The sequence below is a fragment of the Haliotis rufescens genome, unplaced genomic scaffold, assembly GCF_023055435.1.
Source record: "Haliotis rufescens isolate VD_foot unplaced genomic scaffold, xgHalRufe1.0.p SCAF_3, whole genome shotgun sequence".
In the NCBI taxonomy this organism is placed as follows: domain Eukaryota; kingdom Metazoa; phylum Mollusca; class Gastropoda; order Lepetellida; family Haliotidae; genus Haliotis; species Haliotis rufescens.
Window position 1 is genome coordinate 54,513,456 of NW_025964001.1, and position 12,623 is coordinate 54,526,078.

Here is a 12,623-nt window from a genome sequence, read left to right on the forward strand (position 1 = left end):
CGCGGTCCTTAACCGATAGCGGGAGCAACGGTTTCGGGGGAAGGACCGGTGACCCCGCGGCCACCAAAGTGGCCGGGGACGGAACAGCCAGCGGCCTATCCTGAGATAAGGCCGCCAGCTTGGAGTCCACAAGTTATGCAAGTAATGCAGCGACGGAAACCCCGGACAGCCCACGGGCCGCCAAGGGAACCGCCACAGCCGTGGTGGTGGTACCCGCAAGGGGACCCCGACCGGACGAGCCGACCACCACAGGGGTGGAAACGGACTGCACATACAGCCGGTAGCGCTCGCTTGCGGCACACCCCGCAGCTCCTGGTTGCAGGGGTAGAGGGGGTGGAGGACGGCGAAACATCCATGTCAGACATTTTGTTTGTACTATGAACAAAGAGCAAAACATGGTTACAACACATGCACCACAAATAGTCACAAACGAGTATTTTCACAAGAAAATAAACGAGCAATGGGAATATAGAACATACACATATAACATATAGAGGAATAAGTGATGTAAAAACCCCAAGATATACTAGAACAGGGGAACGTAAGACGCAACGTGCATACAAGACACCCCGCAAGTATATAGAAAAAAAAAAGGGCGGGAAAAATATTTCCTTTTGGCGGGAAAAAGATTTCCAAGCGTAGTTACAGCAAACGCCCCGTAAAAGCACAGTTTATTAGAGAGAATAAACAGTAATAAATATCACCGAATGGTCGGAGAAACAGGAACGCTTGAGCAGTTTATTGTACGTCTTGCTAGAGCAAGCGAAGAGACAAGAGTGAAGGGTGTCACATGGCAGCTAGGTGGCTACGCACGTGCTGCATGAGGTAATTGAGATCTCTGTGGTAGATTTCGCTATAGCAGCAGTTGTGGGAGACAACAGCCTCGGTATAACAGTGGTAACGTATTACTTAATGTAATTAATATTGCATACAATGGTGCTACTATAACGTAAAACATAATGATAAAGCATGAACATCATAATATTGCCAACATTCTTTACTTTGAACTCACAAGGCAAACATTTATCAATTTCTTTATAATCGTAACTGTAATCCTCTCTATCTTATGATTCTTATCATCAGTGCATCACAATTACATTATTATTGTCAGTCGATATATTGATGATTAAACTTACAGCACTACTATATCATGTATATGGCCAATTGTACTAACATAGAAACCTACTAATACCTAATACCTACTTCATTTTGTGTGGCTGTTCGGGATATTTTGATGTGTCGAGCGTCCACGCCAACCTCAGCCGCCGACTTGAGCTTCATGTTGATGTAGACATTTGAATCCTCTCTCCCACCAACCTACAAAATAGTTCATATCGTGTATAGACCTCAAAAAATATTTATAGGTAGCATCTGATAAAGACAATCATAGCAGTGCCGCTTAAATACTTACATGGTTGATAGCATAAACAAAGGATTAATGTTGTCATGGCAAAATCGCCCGTCAGTTTGTAAATTGTAGCGACCTATCTTCATTGGATGGCTTTCACAATCATGGCGTTAAATATTAACTCATTCCCCTCCCTTACAAATAAAGGGGTACAGACCTCCTCTGCCCTGGAGGTGAGGTGAAATGGGGTTTAACATCATGTCCAAGATTATTGCACTTATATAGCGACATGCATGCATGTGCGTGTGGCTGCTTGTACTAGTATGGACTAATGCCGATTTATAGTGCTAGCCCACTGAGATACCATGCCGCAGTTTAACATGTATACACCACTCAGACAGTATACTGACTCTGAGCCAACCAGTCCTGTTTTAGCTCCTTTAAGCCGAGCACCAAGGAGGGTAACAACAAGTACCATCTTTTAATGTGTTTTGGTATGATGCGGACGGGGATCAAACCCAGGACCTTCCGCTCTCCGGGTGGACGCTCTACCACTAGACCACAGAGGCAGTCCATCTGCCCTGGAATCCCTCTAGGAAGAGCATGGGGCACCGATCTCCTCTAGGAAGCGCATGGGGCACCGACCTCCTCTTGGAAGAGCATGGGGCACCGACCTCCTCTATGAAGAGCATGGGGCACCGACCTCCTCTACGAAGAGCATGGGGCACCGACCTCCTCTACGAAGAGCATGGGGCACCGACCTCCACTATGAAGAGCATGGGGCACCGACCTCCTCTATGAAGAGCATGGGGCACCGACCTCCACTATAAGGAGCATGGGGCACCAATCTCCTCTATGAAGAGCATGGGGCACCGACCTCCACTATGAAGAGCATGGGGCACCGACCTCCTCTATGAAGAGCATGGGGCACCGACCTCCTCTATGAAGAGCATGGGGCACCGACCTCCTCTACGAAGAGCATGGGGCACCGACCTCCTCTACGAAGAGCATGGGGCACCGACCTCCACTATGAAGAGCATGGGGCACCGACCTCCACTATAAGGAGCATGGGGCACCAATCTCCTCTATGAAGAGCATGGGGCACCGACCTCCACTATGAAGAGCATGGGGCACCGACCTCCTCTATGAAGAGCATGAGGCACCAACCTCCTCAATGAAGAGCATAGGGCACCAACCTCCTCAAGGAAGAGCATGGGGCACCAACCTCCTCTATGAAGAGCATGGGGCACCAACCTCCTCAAGGAAGAGCATGGGGAACCAACCTCCTCTACGAAGAGCATGGGGCACTGACCTCCTCTATGAAGAGCATGGGGCACCAATCTCCTCTATGAAGAGCATGGGGCACCGACCTCCACTATGAAGAGCATGGGGCACTGACCTCCTCTATGAAGAGCATGGGGCACCAACCTCCTCAAGGAAGAGCATGGGGCACCAACCTCTTCTATGAAGAGCATGGGGCACCAACCTCCTCAAGGAAGAGCATGGGGAACCAACCTCCTCTACGAAGAGCATGGGGCACTGACCTCCTCTATGAAGAGCATGGGGCACCGACCTCCTCTATGAAGAGCATGGGGCACCAATCTCCTCTATGAAGAGCATGGGGCACCGACCTCCTCTATGAAGAGCATGGGGCACCGACCTCCTCTATGAAGAGCATGGGGCACCGACCTCCTCTACGAAGAGCATGGGGCACCGACCTCCTCTACGAAGAGCATGGGGCACCGACCTCCACTATGAAGAGCATGGGGCACCGACCTCCTCTATGAAGAGCATGGGGCACCGACCTCCACTATAAGGAGCATGGGGCACCAATCTCCTCTATGAAGAGCATGGGGCACCGACCTCCACTATGAAGAGCATGGGGCACCAACCTCCTCTATGAAGAGCATGGGGCACCAACCTCCTCAATGAAGAGCATGGGGCACCAACCTCCTCAAGGAAGAGCATGGGGCACCAACCTCCTCTATGAAGAGCATGGGGCACCAACCTCCTCAAGGAAGAGCATGGGGAACCAACCTCCTCTATGAAGAGCATGGGGCACCGACCTCCTCAAGGAAGAGCATGGGGCACCGGCCTCCTCTAGGAAGAGCATGAGGCACCGACCTCTAGGAAGAGCATGGGGCACCGACCTCCTCTAGGAAGAGCATGGGGCACCAACCTCCTCTAGGAAGAGCATGGGGCACCGACCTCCTCTAGGAAGAGCATGGGGCACCCACCTCCTCTAGGAAGAGCATGTGGCACTGACCTCCTCTAGGAAGAGCATGGGGCACTGACCTCCTCTAGGAAGAGCATGGGACACCGACCTCCTCTATAAGAGCATAGGGCACAGACGTTTCCCCAAATTTCTAAATATGATACTCAAGATTTTTTCTAAACCAGAACACCTCATGGAGAGACATGTGGTGGCCATAAACTTTCCTAGTTCTGTAAAGGGATTAGTATCAATGCGAGGTCAGCAAGGTCAGATACCATTTCCTCATCACATAAAGGTTTAGCAAGCTGACATCTGTGGAACAACTCAACAGACAGTTACATAGTCTGTCAACAGAAGGCACATTAATTGTTCCACATTTGTTTTCTATAAGCATGGTGGGCTGGGGACCTACTTTGCCCTGGAATCCTAAGGAAGTGGCCTAAGATGACCCACCTGTACAATGGCCAAACATGGCACCAGTCCTGGGTACTTCTCCTGTAGTTCTTGCACTTCCACCTTCAGCTTACCCCGAATGTCTCTGTAAACACAATCATACATGTATAGCAGCACACAACATGCAGTGCGAAGATACACCAATGCATCAATGGATCGCAAATTTTTAATTCTCGATACAAGTATCGATCACAATCACACACTAAGTAAAAAGTATCCATTCTTACCTTAAATGCTTTCTTTAATATATGTTACACAAAACAATTACTTGTGAAAATGAGTAGTGAAAACGTCAACATTTTCATCTGTTGCGCCATACTTGACACTGCCAACTGTAAATTGTTAGTGTGCCAGGTATTTGGCCATATTGTCTATGAAAAACAAATCTTACGCACCACACATAAGAGCACATGCAAGTATCGTGATACATATCAGATTGAGTGAGTGAGTTTTGGATTTACACCGCTTTTAGCAATATTCTAGCAATATCACGTCGGGGAACACCAGAAATGGGCTTCACACATTGTACCCATGTCAGGATTCGAACCCGGGTCTTCGGCGTGACGAGCGAACGATACATATCAGACCATGAGCAAGGTATTGTGATACGTATCAGATCGCACAGTTGGTGTATCGTCCCAGCCTGCACAAAACCAGTGTAAAACAGTACACTTTACAATAAAGAAACAACCAACAGGTGAACCAATGCGGCACTAATGTTACTTAATTTATTAGTAAAATGTAGGCTTATGATTTCAGCAGCATCTATCCTCTCAACATGCTCAACAACCTCCTTAAAGATAGAGTACAGTTGATTTGCAATGATTTATGTCGACATGCATTCTGTGAACATCTTGACACACCAATGGTCACTATGATATGGACCTTCCCTTGAAGTTAGCTTGTGACACCTCAAGTTACTGCCTTGGAACTGTCATATCCCATGTGTTACAGATGGTTCAGAAAAACCTGTAGCATATTCTTTGAGAACACTTGCTTAGAGCAAGCAGAAATATGCACAGATTGAAAAGCAGGCGCTCTCCCTAATTTTTTCTCGAGAGACATTTAACACTTGACACAGATCACAATTCATATGACATCCAGTTCAGGAAAACAGAATTCTGATCTCTCACATCTACCACTCCGGAACAACGATGGTCCAGAAGAAACCCCAGTGTTCCACTTCACACAAGTTAAGAAGCTACCAGCATGAGTGTAACGGAAGTTCTGGGAACAAGTGTTGCCAGAGACAGTATAGGGGAGATAACTCTCCCTAGCAAGCTGCTGAGTGAAAGCAAAATCAGTAGTTGACATACTTGGTCGAATGTACCCTATCCGATAAGACTAAAATTTTAGTGAGTTTTTTAGGAATATGGAAAATTTATCATTATATCAGAAAATTAGTTGGTATTGCCAGGGTTCAAACATTCTTGTGTCAAAGTGACAATTGCACAGTTGGTTATCATGGAAGGGCTAGGGTAAGCTCAGTGTTCTCGCTGGCTCTTGAAACTGCCAGTCCTGTTGGACTGGTAACTCTAAAAATTACCAGTCCCCTCTAATATTTGTCAGTCCCAGCTTTTAACTTTCAACAAATAAAAAAACAAGAAAATTACTTGGTTATAATTCTTTCAACATCATGTTCAATGCAATGATATCATCTCTGAAGTAACTCAGTTTGATTAACACGTTAATCACATGAAGTTCAGTCACAATTTTCTCATCTTTTTTTATATTTCAAGACGAAGTCACTACAAATATATTTTTAACCTAGAAGCAAAGCAAAATGTCATTTCCTTGCATTAAAAATCGACAAGGGGAAACAGCTGACTTCATTCGAAAAATATACTTGTATGAATATCACAGATTTATAAGGTTCTTTATTTGTCGATCTACAGGGACTGGCAGTCACATGAATTACCGGTCCGAGCCTAATTTTACCAGTAAAAAACTTAATGCCGCACAGTCATATTTTTTCTCAAAATACCTTGTGATGGAATTGTTCATTATATGAAGCCAATAGTAGATGGACTTTCCCACAATGAAGTTGGTTGAAGTGATGAATATGCCTACGGAACAGAATTTCAATGAATTGATATCTTTTTCATTCTTACGTCTGCAACAGAAGGTTGAATTACCATTGACGTTGACAGTACATTCTCTGGAAGGGACCAAGCAGTCGAGACAGAAATGTCTCCCATGAGTAAGCTGCTAGAAACTCCATCATCATCGACAGACAAGATAGGAAGCGAGGGGTTAACGATCTGCTGATTGACGGAGTTGTAGGTAGCTTCGACTTCTTCTTAGGGGTTTTCTTAGCTTTGGATGATTTTTCAGCGGACTGAGAAAGCCAGTCTTATTCCCTGCACTGGCACTTGTGTAGATATATACTGAAAGACTTGTCAGGTAGGTCAACATACTGTGAGTGAGTGAGTTTGGTTTTATGCCACATTTAGCAATACTCCAGCAATATCGTGGTGGGGGACACTCGGGGATGGGTGGAGGGGGCCTTCACACATTGTACCCATGTGGGGAAATCGAACCTGGGCCCTTGGTTTGACAAGCAAATGCTTCAACCACTAGACTACCCCACTGCCCTTGACACACTGTGAACAAAGCGCAGATGAACTGCAGCGATGAACCAACAATCTGAGCAGACATCACGTAGGTCGAAAGAGGAAAAAACCTGTCTACAAGTCAAGCATGCAGGTCGGCATGTAGTCCATGTTGAAAAACAACCCGAGAAAAAGAAGTCTTAAAGTCTTCAAAGAAGGAAAATAAAGGATGATTTTTCCCCCCGTTTTCTATTATTTTTTGTTGTTGTACACGAGGCTATAATAAATTAATTTCCAGATTCTCATCCAAAAAAGTTAGGCATTTGACAAAGTATGCATGTTAGTCCTGTTATTACAAATCTGGTTATAAATAGTGTTCGTTGTATAATGTATATTGATTTTATTCAAAACTTCATACATTACTGTTTACATTATTTTCGGCAGATCACTCCTACTCACTGTTATTTACAGCAATGATGATCAGATTACCGCTATTGGCACTTCGAAACTGATGTCAGTTGACAGAGAATGAATACATGTATCCTAAATGCCATATTTTGACTTGTTAAAAGTCATATTTGTTGTAGATTGACTATTACATGTCAACATATTCATTTCGCAAACAAATTAGCAAGAACATGGGAAGGCTCTAACGGTGACCTGCCAAACTTTTCCATACGTAAAACAACATTCCAGCCCTATATCCAAGTGCCACATTTATGGTTATTATTATTCATTTATATTACTAATCTATAAAGCTGCAAATAAAGTACCCAAATATTGGAATATATCATTGCTGGGAAAATAAGTTTCAGATACAATTTCTTCACCAGTAGATCTTAATCTCTGCATAGAACACAATGCCAAGCAGAACAGGAAACATAATCATCATGTCTAGTGCAATTTTCATTGACCAAGTTTGTTATCGCTTGGTGATATGATTTAGTTTTTGTCTGTGGTTAGCCTAATACTCGACACCCGTGAAGATTCCGGGGTAGAATAGGTCTTCAGCAACCCATGCTTGCCGTAAAAGGTCACTATGCTTGTCGTAAAAGGCGACTAACGGGATCGGATGGTGAGCTCGCTGACTTGTTTGATGCATGTCATCGATCCCAATTACGTGGATCGATGCTCATGATATTAATCACTGGATTGTCTGGTCCAGACTAAATTATCTACAGACCGCCGTCATATAGCTGGAATATTGCTGAGTGCGGCGTTAAACAACAAACCAACCAACCTAATACTCGAAATGTAGCAGTGTAATGTCAGCGTGTGTGCGTGAGGGAAAGCAAGGGGAAATAACTCACAGCATTCAGCATTGCGTTAGATTATTTACTAGACTATGGAAGTCCTCAGTTAAAAGCATCTGCGCATGTGTCGTGCATCTTGACCGCTGCCAGGAGAGTGAGTGAGTGAGTTTGTATGGTTTTACAACCCTTTTAGCAATATTCTAGCAATATCACTGCGGGGGACACCAGAAATGGGCTTCACACAATGTAACCATGTGGGGAATCAACCCGGGTCTTCGGCTTGACGAGCAGACGCTTTAACCACAAGGCTACCCAACCAACCCTCGTTGCCAAGAGAAAAGCAGCAGGGCGGTTCAATGCATCAGTTACTCTCTGGGGTGCAGCAGTGATCCTCAATGATAACCTGCTGCTGAGGCTGGTGCCTCAGTATATGGTCTCTGCCAATATGCACAAATAAATCACAGAAATTATTGGCAAATATTGCCATGCCAGCTATGCATGTTCAAAACTGATATGGAATCTTGTGAGCAGAGTTGAGAAACCATAATCTATACAAACATGTATTCTTGTAGGATGGACAGAAGTATGGAAGGATGGACAGAAGGATGGACAGAAGGATGGACCGATGCTCAGCTGGTTGGTTGGTTTGTTGTTTTACGCCGCACTCATCAATATTCCAGATATAATACGGCGGTCTGTAAATAATCAAGCCTGGACCAGACAATCCAGTGATTGATAGCATGAGCATCATTCCACGCAATTGGGATCGATGACATGCATCAACCAAGTCATCGAGCCTGACCACCCGATACCGTTAGTCCCCTCTTACGACAAGCATTGTTGCCTTTTACGGCAAGCATGGGTTGCTGAAGAGCTATTCTACCCCAGATCTTCACTGGTCGACCAATGATCGAACATGAATGTCCTGGTTATATATAGCTAATAAATTAGTTTTCACACTGTTGAAGAATTATATTGATACTCATACACAACAAAACACATTTCAATTATAATAATTTTTACTTTTCCAAAATCATTTTATTCTATTACCTAAATAAAAGAGGCCACCCCCAATCCCATTTATTATTATAACCTTGTTTTGAGTCCAGTAGACACTGTCTCCTACACAACGCCGTGCTAAGTCACACTGACTTAGTGCAAACTGTCAAGCTGTCAGTTTGCATGCTGCTAACACTCTGAATCAAAGTGACAAACGAGCTGATACTGTAGTGGGTCAAGGAGGGGACAACCTTCGAGGTGTTGTTTTTTTGGGTTAAAAACGTCGAAAAAACAAATCGACATAAAATGCAATATTCGTATGCATATAGACAATAGTTCTGGACATGTGACCAACTATGCATGTACTCACGCTGACGCTTCCTTCCCGCTTAACACTTGAGCCATTGTTGAGCTGAGCGACAAACGATCACAAACACTCCGTACCTCGTGGTGGAATACCAGGGGCAGATAACTCTAACTGATTACTGGGCGGGTTGAAACAGTTTCAGTCTATCAGATGTGGTTCAAGCCGCCCTGAACTGTGGTAGATAAGTTGGCGTGATATCTAGGTCAGTACACACTACACACGGATAAAGATATATTCACCAAGTTTTTTATTTATAAAACAGAGTCCAGATATTCGTGCTTGCCAAAACTCCTTTATATTATACACATAAAACAAATGATTTCATCATGCGTATAAGTTTCATCAGGTGTGGATAAAGGAGTTTGGACAAGCACGAATATCAGGACTCTGTTTTTTTCTCTCTCTATCTCTCCCCCCCCCCCCCCCCCCCCCCCTCTCTCTCTCTCTCAAAACTTGAGTTTTGAGAGAGAGAGACCGAAAATACAGTAAACTACGTTTAAAACGAACACGCTTATAACGAACTGACGGATATCACGAACTTATTGTTTTTTGACCCGACCATTTGCTATACATATGCTGTATATGCTTATAACGAACTACGGTTATAACGAACTGAAATTAGTGGACCCTTTGAGTTCGTTATAACCGTAGTTTATATTGTTTCCCAATATATTTTGAGCTGTTAAAATGGCATGGGATTCGGCTGTAAAAATGGAACTATATTATCTGGTAGTCGTGAAGACATATTCCTGGATTCAGTGACGGTGGCGCTAAGAGAGAAGAGTCCAGATATTCGTGCTTGTCAAAAACGAACGAACACGCTTATAACGAACTGACGGATATTTGTTTCATTGTGGAATGAGCAAAATGCAGGCTTGAGCCACGATGGGGTCCGGCAGTCAAGACATGGCAAAGACAACCGGTTCTATGAATTGAGTGTGATTTTGTGTCTCTCCTGGTGCACATGAAACTGATGACATCGTGAAGTCTGGAAGCGCCTGTAAAATCCACATCCAAACATAATGTACATGAATATTTTGGGGGATATGTTTTTGTAATTTTTGTTATACTGATGTAGCAGGGTAATTTGTTACCTTTATTTTATTATTGTTATTCACATCATTATTCATACATAATCATCATAATCATCTACATGTTCATTGTTTGTCTTGTCTACAGTTATTGTCTACAATAACTCTTTAAAGCCACCAGATCTCCCCCTTCAACCTTCTGTCTATCTTAAGACATTTCTTTCACACTTGCAGGGCTTCCCTCAGTCTATTTATATCTTTCCTTGCTTTATATCGTTAACCCGAGCGCAGGGCGGGGTAACCGCTAGTAACATCCTTTACGGCTCAGCTAAAGGGTCAAACCACCGACCATACACTCTCCAGGCAGACAGATGCTGTATCTACACCACAGAGGTGATCATACAGAGTCATTTGAACATTATGCTATACAGATCTTGACCTAAATACTGACGAAAGACAACTGACATGGATTGTACAGATTTATTATTAACATCATATGGACATATTTATGCAAGTTTTCTTACAATTGCATATTATTCAATATTTACAACACATGTACAAATTACAAAGTATAATACCATTAAAAATAAGTTGCACTGTCATTTTGATTTCAATTTAAGAGTTCAATTTCTTGGCTCCATAAGATGCCTGAACATTCTTTTCTAAATATTTGAGACAGCCCTTAGATGTAGGGTAAGTATGCAGTCTTACTCAACCTTAAATTTGACATACTAAGATCCAATACTGAAGACATTTCTTTGTTATGATAAAGATGATCAAGAATGTTCTTTGCTAAAAGAACATAAATAAGCACATCCCAAACAACTAAAATATACAGTAGCATGAAATAACAAAACGTCTTTACAAAAATAATGCAGCAGTATTCTTGGTCATTTTGCAAAATAACTCACAAAAATATAATTTCAACATAATCTGAAAAAAGCCAAAGATAACATGTACTTGTATATAATGTTCGTAATCGCTGCTGATAGATCGAATAATTTAACCCGTGATAACATAACGTGTGCTGTTATTCTGGCGATATCGTGCATATTATGGTAAATGTTTCATTATTTACACGATATATCGTGCATTTTATGATTAAAGTTCTGTTATTTACACGATGTCGTGCATATTGTGATAAACTGTCTGTTACTTACACGATGTCGTGCATATTGTGATAAATTGTCTGTTATTTACACGATGTCGTGCATATTGTGATAAAGTGTCTGTTATTTACACGATGTCGTGCATATTGTGATAAAGTGTCTGTTATTTACACGATATCGTGCATATTGCGATAAATTGTCTGTTATTTACACGATATCGTGTACATTGTGGAATATGTACTCCTTATGTACACGATATCGTACGAATAGACACAGCCTCATTAAGCACTTCCTCTGATGCCTAATGCAACCTATCCTCTAATTGGCCACACTGGTCCTCTACAGGTAGCTTCCTTCCATACCTGACTTCCTCCTCACTTCATGTGCTGCTGTTGAGGAGGAAGGATATGGTCTTTTCTACAGGTATGGAATGGCCACTTTTCAATCTGTTTTCATCTGCTTCTGTCTATTTAATTTGTACATGAGGGTAGGGGTGGTCGGGTAGCCTAGTGGTTAAAACGTTAGATCGTCATGCCGAAGACCCGGGTTCGATTTCCGACTTGGGTACAATGTGTGAAGCCCTTTTCTGGTGTCCCCCGCCGTGATATTGCTGGAATATTGCTAAAAGCGGCGTAAAACCATACTCACTCACTCTATATGAGGGTGCTGAATAATAAATATATAATATATTTTAAAGTAATATTAAATTAGTAAATGAAATATTAATATAAAACTAATTTGTAAAATAATTAACAACATTGTCCATTTTGGCCCATGTGCTTTTTTAAGTATTATATAACTTTAATGTTAAATTACATTAGTTTTTATTATGGTTGTTAAATGGCTTTGTACTCCATGTGCTGCTGTTGAGGAGGAAGGTTTTGTTCTTTGCTTCGGGTTATTTCCTCAGCAGCAGCCACCCCCATCATATAATAAAATCATATTCATCGTCTGTGTGTGTCTTTAATCTCAAACGGCCTGACCCGAACCGAATACAGCACCCCTACTACAAATTTGGCACCCAACTTGAGGCTCAAACCCACGACCCCGAAATCAAGAGTCTCGTGCTCTACCGATTGAGCTAGCCGCCGCGTTGGGCGCGTTGGTACGTACTCTATAGACACGTCGGAAGCAGCAAGGAACAGGGATGCTGATGCGTTGTCCAGGTTGCCGCGTGAGAGCATGCATATCCAGTCTGTGTCTGCGGTCTCTGTTCAACAGTCATCTAGTGTTGTAGAGACGCCCTCACTTTGTCACGAGGTATTGAACTGTGCGGTTTAGCGGTTGATGATTTCG

At 43.0% G+C, this 12,623-nt stretch overlaps 1 protein-coding gene across 1 annotated transcript in view; it reads right to left on the reverse strand.

Moving 5' to 3' along the window:
• The window catches only part of LOC124116142 (C-1-tetrahydrofolate synthase, cytoplasmic-like), a 48,387-nt gene extending 39,063 nt beyond the window's left edge, over window positions 1–9,324 (reverse strand). Inside the window, exons 1-3 of the mRNA XM_048403086.1 lie at window positions 9,191–9,324; window positions 4,017–4,101; window positions 1,204–1,317 (exon numbers count right to left, since the gene is read on the reverse strand). Of these exons, the coding sequence (XP_048259043.1) occupies window positions 1,204–1,317; window positions 4,017–4,101; window positions 9,191–9,225 (234 nt within the window). The 5' untranslated portion in view covers window positions 9,226–9,324. The remainder of the gene's footprint in view (window positions 1–1,203; window positions 1,318–4,016; window positions 4,102–9,190) is intronic.
• Window positions 9,325–12,623: the final 3,299 nt, after the last annotated feature.